The 19,556-nt window shown below is 36.0% G+C and overlaps 2 protein-coding genes across 6 annotated transcripts; both read right to left on the bottom strand.

The window, feature by feature from the left end:
* Positions 1-4,947: 4,947 nt before the first annotated feature.
* On the bottom strand, positions 4,948-6,904 carry LOC107866201 (pentatricopeptide repeat-containing protein At5g66520-like). Its single transcript, XM_016712359.2, has one exon. The coding sequence runs from the start codon at positions 6,803-6,805 to the stop codon at positions 5,063-5,065; it is 1,743 nt and encodes a 580-aa protein (XP_016567845.2). The 5' UTR covers positions 6,806-6,904; the 3' UTR covers positions 4,948-5,062.
* A 2,098-nt stretch (positions 6,905-9,002) lies between these two features.
* Positions 9,003-18,697, bottom strand: LOC107863395. 5 transcript variants are annotated; one of them, XR_007053161.1, is made up of 5 exons: positions 18,077-18,686; positions 17,490-17,989; positions 17,239-17,387; positions 9,327-9,694; positions 9,003-9,063 (listed from the first exon to the last, which is right to left on the bottom strand). XR_007053161.1 is itself a non-coding variant. In XM_016709290.2 (4 exons), the coding sequence occupies exons 1-4, from the start codon at positions 18,429-18,431 to the stop codon at positions 9,445-9,447; spliced, it is 1,254 nt and encodes a 417-aa protein (XP_016564776.1). In that variant the 5' UTR covers positions 18,432-18,697; the 3' UTR covers positions 9,003-9,444. The 5 variants fall into 5 exon arrangements, 2 of the variants coding, with proteins under 2 accessions (XP_016564776.1, XP_016564775.1); XR_001672219.2 differs by having other exon boundaries at positions 17,490-18,697; XR_001672220.2 differs by having other exon boundaries at positions 9,003-9,066; positions 17,490-18,693.
* Between the last annotated feature and the right edge of the window lie 859 nt (positions 18,698-19,556).

The raw sequence follows: 19,556 nt of genomic DNA, 5'->3' as shown, positions 1-19,556 counted from the left end.
CATATATAGATAGATAGATAGATAGATAGATAGATAGATAGATAGATAGATAGATAGAGAGAGAGAGAGAGAGAGAGAGGGAGGGAGAGAGATTCATTTTCATTAAAAAAAATATTATGTTTGACTCAAGTATTAATAGGTTATTTGAATTTGTATATGTATTTGTAGCAACAACATGCAGATAAAGATACTGACCTCCAGAATATGGATTATGTTGGTACCAAAATATCACCACAACGATTAAGTTCGGAGGATGATCAGGAATTGGAGGCAAATTTGCTTGGTAAAAAAGGTAAATAATTAAGTTTCATATATATATTCATTTGAATTCACATATATAAACAGATACAAGTATATGTTTGTTTGATGTTTTGATTATTTTACTTGTTTTCAAGGGGTGCACTGATTTGCATTCCAAAAAAATTAATGTTGAAATTGATTCTCAACAATTAATCCATGATGAGCTTCTCCGAAGTATAAATTTGGATTACTTACATTTTGAGAAGATTGTTCAACATGATTGTCAAGTATGTATAGTGATGTTAACTTTGTCTTCATGTCATGTAATAACCCAGAGGACAACTATATTTTTTCTTTCATTTTTTTGCAGACCAGCGATGAGAAAATTTATGAAACAATTTTGTCTGATTCACAATGCACAATCCTTGATGAGATGTTACCGAGCCTAAATGCCTATTATCAAATACAAAGCATCATCATACATCCATCAGCAAAACGTCAAGAAGAATCTCATCATGAAATTTCGGATGCAAAAACTTCTGAGACTGTTATTGAAGATCATGCTCAAGTATGTATCTTACTATAATATATTTTGAGTTTATTTTGGTTCAATTTGATAGAAAAAAAGTAATATTCTTTTTTCAATTTTTTTGTTAGATGAACAGAGGGATCACTGATTTGAGTTCAAATTCACTGGTGAATTTAGAGGTCGAACTTGCTACAGAGGAGCAAGTTAGGACACCTCCTAATACACAAGAAGTAACCAATGATGAGCAGAGGGATGAACAATTGTGGCATGATTCATAAAACACAATCCCGAATGAGTTTCTACCAATCTTGAATGTCTACGTTCAAAAAAGCATCATGATTCATCCATCCGCTAATTATGAAGTTAAAACGCTCAGACCAAAGTTAAGAATTAGGTGACCATCAAAATTCAAGGAATCTCCATACACCAAAAAATTTGGTTCAGCAGCTGGTAAGTACAATAAGATATATATAATTTTTAATGTAATATGTCTTGCAAATATGTTTGTATTTATTTAGTTTTTGTATTCTGTATTATATAGGGAGCTCAAAATTATCCAGTCATCGTTGTGTGGCAACGGGTGGATTGGAACATCATATGTCTTCAAAATAGTTTTTGGTTTAAACAAATCAGAACAGTATGACCCCTTCTCAAAATTCTTTTTCTCCAACATCACACAAGCATGTGCACATGGTATCTCATCTATTTGAAAAGCATTACATGAGCATTTTTTTTCCTTGATGCAAACAATGAAGTGCTTTTATTTGTCGTGTACCGTATATACATATTCTGAGGCTGGTACAACCTGACATAAAAATAAAAAATTAAATGCACTGATACAAAAAGATGAATTCCATATTCCGTGATATGTTGTAAGCACACCAGTATTTTACAAAAAAAAATACATATGCAGAGTACATTTTTACAGAGCAGCCAAATAAATATGCAGTTGTTAATAATTTTCAATACAACAAAATACATATGCAAAATACATATTATGTTTTTAAATGTTCATATGTTTTATGTTGTATATCTTTTCATTAATTTATAACAGAATGGAAAGTATTTTCATATTTATGTTTTCATAATTATTTTGACAAATCTAAAAGGTCATACTGTCATACGGATACACAACGCCTCGTTCTCACTGAATATGTCATTAAACTTTCCAATGAGTGTTGTGAAGGTATATGAAGCCTCCTGCCTATTTGCACAATTTCATTTTGCAAACAGTAATCGAACTTCCTCAAGAAACTCATAAATTGGCAGTTCTCTAGATGATACAAGCACTCCATTTATTGACTGCGCAATGTTTGAAGTCAACGTTCATCCTCAGTGAACTGTTGCATACGACCTAGCCCACTTTTTGTAACCCGTCAATTCCAAATATTTTTTCACCCTAATATCAGCTGCCTCAACTTTTTCCATTAACATGTGAAATTTTGACTTTGAATATGATTTGGCCATTGTATAAAAGATCTCCGACAATGCATTGTGCGACTTTCTATAAAGTTTTTTCATATTTTTCCATAGATGCCACATACATGCATAATGTGGAACATCTTCGTACACATCACCAACAGCTTTTATGATGTTTGGATTCCTATCAGATACAACCACGTCCAGGATGCATCATTTTCAGAATCAAGCACACCATATGCCAAAGGAAATATATGACCTGTATGCATAATTCATCATTTTCAGAATCAAACACATCATATGCCAAAAAAAATATATGACCTGCATATATAAAAAAATTCTGTGCAGGCCCACATAAATACATATAGGAACTGCATATGTATTTATTATAAATACATGTAAATTAAACTGTATATTTTATCTACCTGAAATGGTATCAATTACATATAATAGAATCTACATGCACCTTACTATCAAACATAATCAATTTTACATGTTTCATTTAGGAAACTCTGAAAATATATGTAGATTCTATACACATATGTATATATGAAGTGGATATATGCATTTTTCAAGTGATTGTAGAAATACCAAAAAAAATACAAACAGTTATACAATGTAATTATTATTAAATGATACTAACCTGTTCCGTCCGTTGTACATGTTGTTACAAATGCCCCAAGTATACATTTCTCTCAGATGACTAACACCAACAACTACGACTGGTCTACAATGATCGAATCCTGTAATGAATGCATATAGAGCGATAAATACATACAAGAACGCATTATCATCTGTTTTCTTCATTCTTATATGTGACTCCGGAGTATTCAACACATATAAGTATGATGGCAGTCTCCTATAAGATGCTGATGGCTTACCCCTCAACTCTTCTAACGCTCTTTCCTTGGCCCTCCAACATAAAGTGTATGTCAAATCCATACCAAAATATTCCTTCATGTCATTTTTTATTTCCGTCGCACTATATTTTTGTTTGTGATTTTTGAATTTTTGTTTAACCATACCAGCTATCAAAATATTAGTTGCATGCACCTTTGGATAGATCTTGTCCTTCACTGGGCAAGTATGTTTAGGTATAAATCTTCTAATTCTAAACATTCCAGTGTCTCCCATGCCTGATGCACACATTAAGAACTCGCAGTTTCTTGATTTACAAAACAATGTATAACTGCAGCAAACATGATTTAATACATTCAAAATACATATCCAAAGTAATATTAAACAAAATCAAAGTGATATAGAATGTACGTATGTTTTCTTACTTGACCTTTTACTGCTCGTTTGAAACTTCTCCCTAATTGAATAGTCCTTCATGACTGACTTTAAAAAATTTTTTGTCAAGTAAACCTGGTCGTCCTCAACGTGCTTGTGATGTGGGTCTGAGATAATCACCTCGACAGTATCCATATCAAAAACATCTAATGCTTATGTATCTTCAAAAACCACCAAAGCTCCTTCATTTGTTGTATTTATCACTATTTGCAAGTTGTTACAGTTGATTCCTCTTTCAGCAACACATATAGATGAACTTGTCAAGTTGCTCCCTACAACTTTCTCCAAAATGCTCACATATAAAGGAAGACAATTCATATCTTGTATTAGCTTCTTCTGCAATATAAACACCTTTAAACCCATATCATTATGTATTTCTATCTGCCCTGCATTAGGAGTGATTTGATATTCCACTAGAATACGTTTGCTGGTTAAATCCATACTTAAGTGAGATGCCAAAACATAGTGCAACTCAACGAATGTTGCTGATGTGCTCAACAATATAGCATCAGTGACATATTCTTTGAAGTTCTTTTCATACGTCCATCGACCAGAGTGCTTCACAAGGACTGGTATGCTTCTCATTTCTACTTGATTTAACCAAGAAATAAACAAATATACATATTTGTCAGAAATCACTTATTTTAAGTGCAGACAAAGTTACACAGCCAACATCTCCATTTAAAAAATACATTTAAAAAATATTTGTTTAAAGTAAAATACAAACACAACAAAAGTTTTCAACCAAATACAGAAACTACTGCATCAAACGGAACTAAACAGTAGTCGAATATTGATTTTTTTCTCCTTGAAACAACTTTTAAGCTGAAATTTGCAACTATCAATTCCAATTTTACTGTTGGCTTGATTCTAACTCGAATTTGTTTTACAATTTTTTCACATACAAATTAACGACAACAACAAAAACTTGATAGGCACATCAGTAATGGTTAAAAAAAATGAATTGAATAATGGTAATGATTATGTACCTTAAACAGTAGTAATGGTTGAATTTTCAACTGACAGTTGAATTCAAACAAATAGAACAGAAGAATCAACAATTGAATTTGATTCAAACAAATTAATGCATTGTTTTACAATTGTTGTTGATTTCTAAGAAGAATCAGTCCAATTTGATTCAACAACAACAATGCTTGATTTCCAAAACAGGGTTTGTTTAGAACAAATTGCTAAGAAAAGATGCAGCTGTTAATGGGAAAAAATGGAAATTTGAATTCTGAAGATATAACGGAAGTCACGTTTTTTAAGAGTTTTAAATGGAAAAGGAATCTACATATTTACTTGATTGGTAATTATACCATATATAGCTCAACTAATTTCAGTTAATTAAGTGCATTAATGTAGATGTATTTTTACAGCAACGTTTTTGAAAAATACATAATATAAGTTACTAAAAAATGTAATTATGAAACTATTTCTATAAAACCAATAATTAGGCTCTTAAGTATGATACTTCTGAATTTTGTATGTTTGTCATGTCTTCAGATGGAATGCCATACTCTGAAGACATATATATTGTAGAATCAAATAAGTATTTCACTTGGTAACAAAATTCTCTCTTCATAATTCTTGAACGAGGCTCATATTAATACTCCTTCCTATCTCATCACTCAAACTATCTAAAACAGACAGTATTTCCGTCATCAAAACTTGAGGTGATCCTCTTACAGAAAATTCACAGACAACTCCACCAACTTCAATCGTGCTGCAGCCAGGAACGGTCTTCTCGATCCCTTTTTCCTTCATAAGAGCTCTAATTTCCTTCAAATGATCAAACCTACCAGCTTTGGCATATATATCGCAAAGAATAACGTAAAAAGCATGGTTCAAAGGCTCTAAAGCAATTAAACACCACGCGACTTTTTCTCCTAACGGAAAGTTTCGGTGCATTTGACAGCCACCAAGTAGAGCACCCCAAACGAAAACATCTGGTTCCAAGGGCATATTTCTGATTAGCGCTTCTGCTTCATCAAAGAGACCAGCTCGACCAAGAATGTCAACCATGCAAGCATAGTGTTGACCTTGTGGTTCTATGTGATAAGCATGCCTCATCACATGGAAACACCAACGGGCTGTATCTATAAGGCCAGAATGAGCACAAGCAGACAGCAACGCAGTAAAAGTGACAGCATTAGGCCTCACTCCAGCAGCTTCCATGTCCAAGAAAAGCTCAAAAGCTTCTCTGCCATTCCCATTAATTGCAAATGCAGAAAGCATAGCCGTCCATGCCAACACATCCTTATTTTTCATTGCTCTAAAAACATCAAGGGCCCTAGAAACACTCCCACATTTTCCATACATATCGACTAATGCTGTTGCAATCACCATATCAAACTCCAATCCGCTTGTATTCAAGTAATCGTGCACCCACCTTCCTTGATCAACCGCGCCAAGAGAAGCGCAAGCTGAGAGCACACTAGCAATTGTCATTTTATCTGGACTAACCATATCATCACCAAAAACTTGCATTTCGTAGAAGAATCCTAAAGCTTCTTTTGGCCTACCTCCTTGTACGAACCCCGTGATAATTGAATTCCAAGTAACAATATTCCGCTTCTTCATACTCCTAAACAACTCTAACGCCATATCCAGCTCTGAGTTTCTCAAACACCCAATAATTATAGAATTCCACGAAACGATATCCTTATTAGAAATTTCATCAAATACCCTCCTTGCATTGCCCACTGACCCGGATTGTGAATACAGACTAATCAGGCAATTCTGCACAAAAACATCAGTATGAAACCCAAACTTAACGACATGGGCATGAACACTTTTTCCGACTACTACACTAACTCTGGTAACGCAATGTTTTAACACGAAGGGGAATGTTATACAGTCAGGTGTAATACCATCAAAGAGCATTTGTTTGTACAAAATTAAGGGCTGAGATGAAGTGGGGTCATGGATTCTTGAAGCGTAAGCTCTGATCATGGCGTTGTAAATGAAGAGAGTTTTGCGAGGAACGAGGTTGAATACGGTGTTGGCATAGGTAAGAGATCCCGATTGTGAAACTGTGCAGAAGAAAATAAGGCGAGATATTAGGAACCAACGGTCAGTGATGAAGAGTTTAGGGGATATTGTAATGTGGCCATGTATCTGCTTGAGCTCTCTCATGGTCATGCAATTCTTAAGCATGCATGTTAATGTATTCTTCAAATTTAACCGTTGGAACTCCATCATCTTCGTAGCTCCAACAGGTTTGATGATTTTAAAATCTTGTTCAGAGTCGTCAAAGTGAAATAATGAACTTGGGAACAGTAAATCTTTGCTTCCTATTTCCTTTACTCGGGGTCTCTGCATGGAATAACCTCTCTATCTCTCAAAGCAGAATTACACTGATATATTGTTGTTGGGAAGAGTCAATCCTAAGCTTTTACACATTGTTGGCATTTTTCTGATTTTATTGCTTCTTTCGGACATAGGTGAAGTACGTTCTCTATGTTACGATTTTTTTTGACTGATTTTCTTATTAAATTTAAATAAATTTAAAAATAAAAATACTATCATAATTACTTTTACTTTTCGAAAAGAAAAATATAAAATTTTTCTATATTTGGCTAATTTCTTTCGTAAAAGTTTTGATCATCTATAAATAGAAGACCCTACAATAGCATCCACAATGTAGTCTTCAAAGAGTCTTGTTTAGGGGAGTTCTACCAATACGTTTGTGTTTTTTCAATATTAGTTTTTCATGTGTAGGCCGATTGACCAAATAATATCAATAATATGTCATTTTAGTACATTTTTATTTGTCATCTGAATTATCACCATATTGATTTGCAAACTGACGCCCTCTCGATTTCGAACCCAATGAATGGTATCAGAGCTTACGGTTCAAACATCCAAGGGTTTGGTGAAATGAGGTTGAAGACAAGTTCATGACGGTTCACACTAATTTGCAACCAATTTGATGATAATGAGAATTTTTGTCGAACTACTTGTGGAGAACAAGTTTCAACCATATTTTCAACATTCCTGCTGTACAACCAATTTTTAACCATGATATTTTAAACCTTATTTTTAACCATGGCAAGTAGCAATGATGAAGATTTTGTGAAGAACAAAGTTCATGAAGAAGGTGATTCAAGTCAAGAAAATCAAGCCAAAAAAGGGAGATTTGTTAGGGTTTTTGTCCTGATTTTCTTATCAAATTTAAGTTTTAATTTTCTTGTAAGAAAAATAAAAATAATATCATAATTACTTTTACTTTACCTGAAAAAAATATAAAACTTTTTCATATTTGGCTAATCCTTTTCTTGGAGTAAAGGTTTTGATGATCTATAAATAGAAGGGAGAGAAAGTTTTCAGGTTGGATTTTTTTAGATCAAATAGTACTAGTTGGGTAGTCTCATACCTTAATACAATAGCATTCACAATGTAGTCTTCAAAGAGTGAGTCTTGTTTAGGGGAGATTTCTCCCGATAGCTTTATGTTTTTTCAATATTAGTTTTTCATGTGTACGCCAATTGACCAAATAATATCAATAATATGTCATTTTAGTATATTTTTATTTGTCATTTGAATTATCACCAGATTTGCAAACTTTAAACTTGCGCATGACGCCCTCTCGATTTCAAACACAACACTGTAAGGCCGCTTTCAACACAGAAGCTTCGCTATTATTTATATTAGCGACGTGAGAACAAACAGATTTTAGAGATACACCAGTTTCCTACTTCTCCATTGTTGGTAGCTTTTACTGTTCCACTTATGCTTTCATTGGAGTGTTATCTAGTGACTAGTGTTTACCCTTACAACAGTACAACTGAATTTGTACGTGTGGATACTAGTAGGATATGAGTGGGAAACAAATATTTGAATAATGTGAACTGGAATATAAGATTTAGTTGTCCTGAGCTCTATTGTGGTTGACTGGCAGAGTAACCGGAAAATATAACGTTGAATACAATTAACTAAATAAAGATTTTTAGTACAATACAAGTGTTGAATATGATATTCGGATGTCCTTAGTTTATAGCTAGCTGCACATTGAGGGACAAGGACATATGCCCTCATAGACTATTAATTGTCCATTAATCATCACGGAGTAACGGCTGGCAGTGATCCCGATATCTTCCGTTAAAAGTCGAACGTGTAGATCACTCCAATCAGTTCATATCCAAACTCAATACCACTATTCTGGAGCTAGATGGGCCCCTATGAGAACACCGAACATGATTGTTTCCCACGGACAAAGTTGTTTCCGACCGGCATCCTAATGCAACCCTCCTGACTTTGTGACTGACCTGTCACTTTTGCCACGTCCAGATTTTACCCTATACAGCTAGCCTTCCACAAATTAGACATTAGTTGATTACTGAAACGACAAATTGTCATGTTGCCAGAAAAAAAAAGCTCATTCCAATCAAAAAGCCGAGGCGGTTTGGATGTCTTACACAGCGTATGCAGAATGCATCTCACATATTGTTATTAGAATGTTGATTCACAGGTCCTGGTTAACCCAGTGGCAAGGTGTGGAAGCTACCATGGCGTGGTGTTCAATACACATTGTTAATGACGTCCAGAAATTCTTGGAAAAGATGGATAATTGCCTCAAACTGCTAAAGAAAAAACAATCAGATCACACATAATCTTACAAAGTTAGTAGCTGATAGACAACACAATTTCACTTGGAAAGATGGAACGTTGCTTTACAAGTTGCTTCCTCGATTTTGTAGAAACTTCACAGGATTTGAAAGGTTACAGAAATAAGCATGCTTCTTGAACAGTCAATTTCAGCAGCCAAGAAAGGGAATTGCAATTCTCCAAAAACAACAATTTCGTGAAAACAGAGATTCAATCTTGCTTAATCTTCACTTACTGGAACTTGAAATGAAAATCAATCAAGATGCGAAGAGAAGCTGTATGCATAGAAGAAGCTGCATGCATCGGCTTCTGGACGGCTCACCACTCACACGGCCTGTGCATGTCATCCTCCTCTATAGGAAACCCTCAATCCCCTTTCCTGCCTGCACTTCCCTATATATGGTAAGGGCTTCATCCATTACTTTAGCCTGAGCCAACAACTGCGCTCTCTTCTTCCCAGAAGGATGAGTAGACAGATAATCTCTCAAGGCTGATTCGCCTGAAATTTTACCCAGCTTCTCATAGACTGAGGGAGCTATTCGAGGGTTGTATCCAGCAGAGGCCATCAATAGCAACCCTATGTAATCTGCTTCCATCTCCATCCTGATACACAGAGATGCATGAGAACTAGATACGACAGGAAAAAAAAGGCAAAATATTCATCCTATCTATCACCGTGAAATGATTAGTTTCTTGCATTACAGAGGCATGCTTACTAAGACGACGTGTGCAGCCCACACAGATGAGACGCTGAGATATAACAGGGCACATTAACAGAATTTAACAAAAAGCCACAAAACAAGTAGGTGATGCCATAAAGATATGAAATATAAAGAATTTCAGTTCCAAACTCCCGATGATCAGTGATTAGTGATATCACACTTCCACTACTGGAACAAGCTCATCGAGCAATTAACTCAAGACTTCAACCAACAAAACCAGAACAAAAGTAAGCCTAAATATAAAGACTTAGAGAAACAACAGCAGGCTTTCTGTTGCAACATCTCATTAATTATGAACTCCAGGATCACAGTAAAACTCTGACCGCAGAGTGATCACTTACACACTTTTTTCATCTGTAAAAGATATAAACAGGTTAAAAGAACCAAAAAATTACCAGATCACTACCAAGTGCATTAATAAAATGCACAAGATAACAGGCACAAATAAAAACATTTGAGCATCTGAAATCAGTGACTTCCTCGTATTCCTTTTTTATGTGGGGCGGGTGGAAAGAAAGGTGGGTTACACTAACAGATATTGCCGCCACTCGCATTCATTTTGAATGCTGAGGTTTCTAACCCCTTTAGAGAAAGAACCCTCTCTCTCCTATTAGGATTCAACATTGTTTCATTCACCACTCACAACACGATCAATAGAATTCTAGAAACCTTTACCCAAGTGACTAAATGGATTATGTCAAACAAAGACAAATTAGTATGTCCTGAAGTCAACAACTAAACTGTTGTTACAAATGAAGAGAGCAGGATATGCTTTCAAAGCACATATAGGAACAGTCAGGAAGAGCATGAAGTTGGTCACATATTAGTGCTTTCTGTACACGGAATATCTCGCTTATTGGCACCGCTAAGCTTAAAAGCACTTATGTGCTTGAGAGGATAACATCTCAAAGTTTGTTGTCCCACTTTAGTTGGCTGATCCACATTCTAATTATGAGTACTTACTAACAAGTCATACTTTTCATGTTTTGCTTCGCCACTCTACCCCCCTCCCAGCAGGATAAAAATAAGGAAAATGGAATCGGCGTCTCCTCTTTACTTCTTTTGTTTGATTTTGTGTGAGCACGTGCGTGCGCGTGTGTGTGTGTCGGGGGGTGGGGGAGGACGCCTCACTTTTGCCACACTGAATTTCCTCTGGTAGATTCCTGAGAACCGCCTTGGATTCACTAACCAAATAAACACCCCAAAGATTAGCCCCTAAATTTAAAAAAATTCCGGCCCCCGATTCTCAAAATTATATTTCTCATCCGAAAGAAATCACCAATTGACAAGACACCCGACGGCACACAGGTATTAATAGTTTAGTTGCAAACTGCTATTGTGGATATATCAGGCAAGATCACCCTGGATATTGTAGGGTCCCATCCCATTGCATAAAAGTCTTTGGTTGCAAAAATGACAAAGTTCATTGGCTGCAAAAGTTGAACAAATGAAGATTTGGTAGTTGAACTATTAATGTGTTAATGGTAACATTTTGAAATGTTACCTTCAGTGATGTCATTGATGACAGCGATGGAGATAAACGTTTGCCTATAAAAGGAGCTGATGAGCTCCTTGGGTTGTCACACCAACAACAAAGAGTGAAAGAAAAAAAAAATCTTGGTGTCATTATCGTTCTTGTGGATTAACTATATTATTGTTGTTTTCATATTTATTGTTTTTATTACCGCAAATATTATTATCGTGGCGGGTTTATCCCCAACAACTGATATCAGAGCACCGGTTTTGCTCATTCACGAAAATAGTTTTTTGTAGTTGGTGGTACTACCTGGTAAAAATAAAATGTCCGGAGTAACGTACGAGGTAGCGAAATTCAACAGTGATAGCGGTTTCTCAACATGGCAGAGGAGGACAAGGGATCTGTTTATCCAACAAGGATTACACAAACCACTAAGTGGCAAATCCAAAAAGCCCGAATCCATGAAAAGGCTGCAAGTGCCAACCAGGTTGCACTTAACAGATGATGTGGTCAATAACACCATCGATGAAGATAGTGCATGTGGTATTTGGACAAAGTTAGAAAATCTCTACATGTCCAAAACGCTGACAAATAAACTGTACCTAAAGAAGCAGTTGTACGCCCTACATATGGGTGAACGTACAAATTTTGTCATATTTAAATATGCTTAATGGACTGATCACGCAGTTGGCTAACTTCGAGTAAAGATCGAGGAGAAAAATAAAGCCATCATACTCTTGAACTCGTTGTCATCTTCTCATGATACTTTGGCAACAACCATTTTACATGGTACGGACTCTATTAAGCTGAAAGATGTCGCATCAACTCTTCTAATCAACGAGAACATGAGAAAGAAGCCTGAAAATCATGGGCAGACTCTCAGCACAGAAAGTAGATGCAGAAGTCACCAAAGGAGTTCAAGTAGCTATGGTAGAACCGGAGGTCGTGGAAAGTTCAAGGTCCGATCTAAATCAAGAGTCAGAAATCGCTACAATTGTGATCAACCAAGTCACTTCAAAAGAGATTGCCCAAGTCGAAAAAAGGGCAAAGATGAAAACAATGGCCAGAAGAATGACGACAACACTGCTGCCACGGTGCAAAACAATGATGATGTGGTTCTCTTCATAAACGAGGAAGAGGAGTGCATGCACTTGGTAGGGAAAGAGTCGGAATAGGTGGTTAACACCGCGGCATCTTACCATGATACACCGGTAAAAGATCTTTTCTGCGAGTATGTAGCAGGTGATTTCGGCACTGTGAAAATGGGTAACTCAAGTTATTCAAAGATCGTGGGGATCGGAGACAAATACAACTTGAGTTGTATTTGAAATTTTCATGGCCAAATGCTGGTTTTCAAATTAAGGGAAAAAATTTCATCCCCAACAATTTTGACAATATAAGGAATAGTATGCATCAGATCAAGCTGAACTGCATCTTGATCCTGTGTTTTTGGTGTAACCAGATATTTTTAAATGATCCCGTTTCTATTATTGATGTTCTACACACTATAGACGTATAGATTTTGGAAGTACTTTTGTAAATATGGTGGCAGTACAACTCATGCACTGATATGCTTCTCACAAAGATATACAAAGTTAACAGTTTCAAAAGAAAATAAAAAATAGCCCCTGTATTTTGATTTTCATATTTTTCATATTGTACTAATATATGTGCCAGTGCTACATAGCTGATGCTAATCAAATATCCTTTTCTGAGTAATGGCTTCTTTATGTTTTACGGAAACTCACTATTTAATGAAATTGACGAACCCATATCGTTGAAACAAAAAAATGAGAGATCAATCAGGGTTGAATCAACACACCGGCCGAATAAAATGGGCGAACCAACAACATCGGAAGATGAGTGCAAAGTGCACTTCGATGGCACCCAACCACCAGAATAAAATGGGCTTGGTCTTGACTAATTAAGGTGTATAACTCATTTGAACCCTTGCATGAAAGCACTCAAGGGAAAATCCTCTCTTTTTGCGAGTTGGGAGTTTGGGGATCAAGAACCTGAAGAATCAGAGCTAAGCTTTGAGAGTGAAGTGGCTTTGGAAGAACTCCAATGATAATTAGATTTTATAAGGCACAATCGAAAAAGCAAAATATGAAGAGAGTGACAGCTGGATGACAAAGAAAGTCACCACTCCTTATGGTGTTAGCTTATGGAAATCCATTAGATTAATATAGAACGAATTCAAACCAAACACCAAGATCAAAGTAGTTGATGGTACTAAAACTAGATTCTGGAAGGATGATTGGCATGAAGCAGGAAATCTAGAGACACTTCCCTGACATTCACAGTCTGGTTCTGCAGCAACAGAGTACAATAGCTGAATTATGGGCTCCTCAAGGTTGGAACTTGGTATTAAGAAAGCATCTCAACGACTGGGAAATTCCAAGAGTAACAGAATTTTTCAGCATCATTGAACAGTTTAGTGGTTTAGAGACAGGGCTGGACAGTTTGTGGTGGTTGGGGAGTAGAAAAGGGACATTAAAAGTAGGTGCAGCATATAGGAAGTTGAACCACCCAAATCTGCAGGCACCCACATGGGCATATAGGAAGTTGAACCACCCAAATCTGCAGGCACCCACATGGCCCTGAAAACACATATGGTAAACTAAGATTCCACAAAAAGTGGCTTGTTTTGTGTGGTTACTCGCTAAAGAAGTTGTGTTGACACGATAACTTGATGAAGAAGGGGAATCCCACTGTGCTCTAGATGTTTTTTATGTTGGGAACCGGCAAAAACAGTGATTCACTTGTTCATGCAATGCAAGGTCACTGGTCAATTGGGAGTCTATTCCTAAGGCTCAAAAACATCTCCTGATCCATGTCTAGTAGAATTTCAGAGGCCCTATACACCTACAAATAAGCAGGACTACAAGCAAAGAACAGAAGCAATTGGAGAATCATTACTGCCACTATTTGGTGTACTATATTGAAAGAAAGGAATCTTAGAGTTTTTTATAATAGAAAGAGCAATATGCAGCAAGTCAATAAACCCATGTGGTTCGGCCCTTCCTGAACCCCGTGCATAATGGGAGCTTTAGCACACCGAGCTGCCTTTTTTAATATGCAGCAAGTCAAACTGAATTGTATTTTGACTGTGTTTTTGGTGTAATCAAATATACTCTAATGATACTGTCTCTATCATTGAGGTCTTAGACTCATTATAGGGATAGGACAATACTTTTAGAGTTCCTTATGTAAATATGGTTTTCAGTACAACCCATGTACTGATTTTAAAAAATAGAAACAGTTACCAATTTCAAAAGAAAAAATCCTCTCTTTTGCTCCTCATTGTAGAAAGCAAATAGATGGTCATCCTTACAAGCGGTGAAAACCAAGTCGCTTATATGACCTAGGAGTGTCAATGCTTCAGTTTGGTCAGCTAATTCAAGAATTTTATAACATATTTTGGTTACTGTACCTTGTATAACCAATATTAGACTTCGCAGAACTGTCTCAATCATCTCGCTTTCTCTTCCGTAAAACAAAGTCACCTATATTACCTAGGTATGTCAAAGCTTGTGTAAAATAATAACAAGCTTTAATATAACATACATACAGTAGATGAAGAGTATTATGTGTTCGTTGAGCAAAGGTTTTACTGTAATAGCTAGTATACAGTATACACACAATGCTCAAGTAAAATTTTGATTTACAGGGTTGACAGTGCAATAATGTAGGTTGTGCACTTGCAACACGCTCTTACCGAAAACAATACTGTTCTACCTCGGAACGATTACCAAGTCGCTAACCAACAATTATGAAGTGCAAAAAACATAAATTTGAAAGGGAAAAAAAATACGTGTAGCATCACTAGAATTTTAGGAAAATATACTAACTTGATACTTAACTCAATTATCACAAATATATATATATAGAGAGAGAGAGAAAGAGAGGAAAGGAAAAAACAAGAGGAGCAAACATACCTTGGTAGGTTGATACTGTAAATTACCAAACCAATTTATTTTTAGCAGTAGTAGAGTTCGGGCAGAATGTTATTGTAGCCATTTCCAAATGAATCCACCCCAAGTCCAAAGGCTAAATATTTAGTGCATCGTTATTCTTAAACTTAATATATAAGATACTTTGTACATATCAGAACTTTTACAGTTCAGGTTGGTATATTTTGGGTCTATTTTATTATTCAGTACAGTTATAGATCTATATTGAAACCTACAATTTATTATAAAAAATAAAACTAAGAATCGGTTCAGTAAGGTTAAGTTCAGTCGGTACTATCTGTTCTCAGAAAACCATTGACACCCTTATTATTATCAACTTCTTCTACTTTTATACCTTGCAAACAAAAACCTTATAAATGTTTCCCATATTTTTTTGATTGGTATAAATGTAACCCGTGTTAAGCCATACTTGAATTTATCGAGTTCCCACACACACTGTTCTGCTGGACCAAAGCAGCAGAAACAAATCTGGCATAACTTCTCTTTCTTTTTATTTGATTGGTACAAGCTCTGTTCACTTTGTATAGAAGCCAATGACACAAGGGGTAAAACATTGGATTCCCAACTACCAACAATTTCAATGTCCACTATTATGTTGTACTATAACATATGCATTTGACATGGAGTGACAATCTCTTCGAAGGGCCATGTGTGTGCAATGCTAACCATAGCACAAAATATATTGTAATTTAGATAGGTAGTGTAAAAAAGTTATTGTACAAATGTCTTCTTCTTAAATGAGCATTGGAGGATGTAAACTGGCGACACTAAAGACCTCCGATCAAGATTTTGAAGCAACCACCTTTAAACAAAGAGGCTCAAGCTCTATGCATACATGTTGCATTGGTCCCAACTGACATCTAACAAATATTTCACATAACCAGTGCTTATAAAACACACAAAAGTGAGCTTATTAGACTGGCATTTACCTTTCTTGGCTACATATTGGAAGGACAAGAAATTTCAATGGCTATAATTTACCAATATGTAGCCAAGAAAGGTAAATGACAAGTATCTTGGATCTACTATTCAAGGGAATGGAGAGATAGATGAGATGTCTCTCACCGTATTAGGGCAGTTTGGATAAAATGGAGGCTCGCTTCGGGAATTTATGCGATAAGAAGGTGCCATCCAAGCTTAAAGGAAAATTCTATAGAATAGAAGTTCGGCCTGCTATGTTGTATGGAGCGAAGTGTTGGCCGGTTAAGAATTCTCATATCCAAAAGTTAAAGGTGGCGGAAATGAGAAAGTTGCGTTGGATGTGTGGATTCACAAGGGCGGACAAGGTTAGGAATGAAATTATTCGGGAGAAGGTGGGAGTGGTTTCAGTGGAGGATAAAATGCGGGAAGTGAGGTTGGATGGTTTGGTCATGTGATGAGGAGGGGCACGGATGCCCCAGTTCGTAGGTGTGAGAGGTTGGCCTTAAAAGGTTTCAAGCGGGGTAGGGGTAGATCAAAGAAATACTGAAGAGAAGTGATTAGACGTGACATGGAGCAGTTACATCTGACTAAGGACATCACCCTGGATAGGAAGATATGGAGGAAAAACATTAGGATAAAGGGCTAAGGGTGTGGTTGAGTTGTAGTCAGTAGGTAGGTGTCCTTTGTTTGGCAATGTACTTTTTTGTGGATGTCGTATCTATGTTATTTTATCATGTTCTATGCTTTTGATGTTTTTGTATACTGCCTTTAATCTTGAGCCGGGGATCTATCGGAAACGGCCTCTCTACCTCGTTAGAGGTAGTGGTATGGACTGTGTACACTCTACCCTCCCCAGACCCCACTATGTGAGAAAATACTGGGTTTGTTGTTGTTGTTGTATAATTTACCAACTTCATATAGTTGAATAACAGAGAGAATTGGCATAATAAGATACAACAATGTTAACTAAGTCCTAATGAGAGGTTAAACATAAAACACAAAAGCAAAAGAAACTTATAAAATCCAGACAATAAAAGGCAATACACATACCTGCGTGAGAATGGAAGCCTTAGGAACAGGGCTGACATCGTGTTAACGACATCAGGCATAACAAATTGATAAAGAACCAATTGAATAATTGCAAACCACAAGTTCTTTGTAATTCCCTCAGCAGCATGGCGAGCCACAGCATGTCCAACCTATCAAGCAAGTAAAGGCGTGAATAGGCCCATACTAAAACAAGGAAGAAATGTAACTGTATAATGCACTCAATGAACAAAATGGCAAAGCTGGATATACACCTCATGGCCAATTATGGTTGCAATTTCAGCATCGGTCCTAAAATGTTCGAGCAACCCTGTGAAAACTACAATCTTCCCACCAGGCAAACAAAAGGCATTTACAACAGGATCATTTACAACCAAAACCTCCCACTTCAATCCTTCGATATGCCCCGTTGCAGCCTCTGACCCTTTCTCCTGTCCCTTCTTTCTACTTTGCTGAACCCAACTGTCATCAAGAATCTCATCCGCTTTATTCCACTTCGCCTCGGGGTTACTATCACTTAATGCCATCAAAGTCTCATGTCCCCCATTAGTCTCGCCAGATTCCACTGCATTCGATGCGTAGTGAAGATCAGTCCATACTTGCTCTTTCCGCAATCCTCTTTGTAAAGCTTCAATTATCTCAGTAGCTATCAATCTCACCCTGACACTTTCCGGGTGTATCGCAGGCAATATTCTCCCTTTGAATGACGCTTTCATTTGTTGAAACTGAGACTCACCCAATCTCCTCTCGATATCTTTAGACAAAAGCACAAAATGGGTTCTTTTAGAATAGGGTATAGTCTCTAAATTACCCAAGTAAACAGTAATCACTAATCCCGTACCAACCAAGACAACAATAAGAACAGTTCTTGGATTTTGAAACCATCTGTGAGGACCCCTTGGACGAAAATGATGAATTTGGTGTCGATCAACATAGTAATATCTCCTAGCTCCACCGAAAAAAGGGCTACTGTAACTGTACTGATTTTGCTTAATGCCGTATTGAAAGCATGAATTTCTCAAGATCGTTGAGGAGCCAGATGGAGTAGATTTGCCTAGAGCATTTGGTACCAAAGAATTGTTGAAGTGTTTGGTTCTTGGAATGGTAGCTTGTTGAACTGAATTATTGAGTGAAAACTTCGATGCGAAATTGCGAAAGGCATCAATAGCAAATTTTGATCTTTTGTACCATGCCATGATGCTTGGAGAAACTCAATCAAAATCAATAAGATCATTCAACCATCAATTTCTTGGACAAGTTAAAAAAATATATCCCTGAATAAAAGGAAGAGTCAAATGAGGTAAAAAGGGAAAAAAATGGAATCCGTGATAGGTGAGCAGAGGAGGCGAGGAGAGCGTGGAAGTATCTGGAAAATTGCGTTGCCCAGACAAAGTTACCTTGACTCGAAGCAATGAAGTGGCCAGCGGTTAAACCCCAGAACACCTGCAACTACTCCCTCACTTACCATTTCTCTGGTTTTGACTTTGATAAATACTCTCTCCCTTTCTACTTGATTAAAAAAAATAATTAATAACATAATTATTTTATTATAATACTTAATATTTATATTTTAATTTAAAAAAAAAATTAATACAAAGGTAAAATATGAAAAGAAAAATTACCTCTGCTTAATTAATGAAAAAACAAGTAAGATAAGAAATTAAATTAAAAAATTTTGGACGAATAATTTGAGACGGAAGGAGTAATTTAAGAAGGTAAAAATTTTAACAAGACTTGTGGTTTTAGGTAAGTTATTTTAATATCAAGAATGTCCTATTTTTCTTTTTAATTTCTTTTATAAAAATCACCCTTTCGTTTTTTAGCAACATTATAGTTTTAACTTTCCACACAACATGTTCAAGATTACATGATTAAAAGATATTTTAATATATTTGATATAACTTTAATTTGACATCATAAGATTTAAAAATCTTTTTAATTTTCTTAAACTCTATGAGAATTCAAAACAGATGAAACAATGGGAATAATATTTTTAAAAGAGTATAAATTAAATGCATGCACAGACAAATCTCTCTATAGAATATTTTGCAGATTACTACTACAGTGAGGTGCTATTATACCATATACTGCATTTGATAAGTAAATCTCATTTAGTTGCTAATCGTTATAAATAAAAGTAAGCAAAAGATTAGCTTAATGTCTTGTGTATCAAAAAGGAGTGTACTTGTTAACCAACTTAACCAAAAAAGTAGAAGTATATGAATGTAAAAAAGTGAATATCGTGGAGTTATGATCATAACTCATGATCTGATATTTGTGATTGAAATATACTATGTGTATGATATTAATGATGATTATTG

The sequence above is a fragment of the Capsicum annuum genome, chromosome 3 (genome assembly GCF_002878395.1).
Source record: "Capsicum annuum cultivar UCD-10X-F1 chromosome 3, UCD10Xv1.1, whole genome shotgun sequence".
NCBI lineage: Eukaryota > Viridiplantae > Streptophyta > Magnoliopsida > Solanales > Solanaceae > Capsicum > Capsicum annuum.
The sequence above is the reverse complement of the archived record's forward strand: the minus strand, read 5'-3'. Positions and strand labels throughout refer to the sequence as shown.

Excerpts from the sequence above, each read along its gene's own strand:
- LOC107866201 (XM_016712359.2), bottom strand. The coding sequence starts at position 6,805 with ATGCAGAGACCCCGAGTAAAGGAAATAGGAAGCAAAGATTTACTGTTC.
- LOC107863395 (XM_016709289.2), bottom strand. The coding sequence starts at position 18,431 with ATGGCATGGTACAAAAGATCAAAATTTGCTATTGATGCCTTTCGCAAT. Across the intron at positions 17,388-17,489 it reads CAACCATAATTGGCCATGAG|GTTGGACATGCTGTGGCTCG; the intron begins GTGTATATCCAG and ends CTTGCTTGATAG. Across the intron at positions 9,695-17,238 it reads AGGCTTCCATTCTCACGCAG|GATGGAGATGGAAGCAGATT; the intron begins GTATGTGTATTG and ends TCTGTGTATCAG.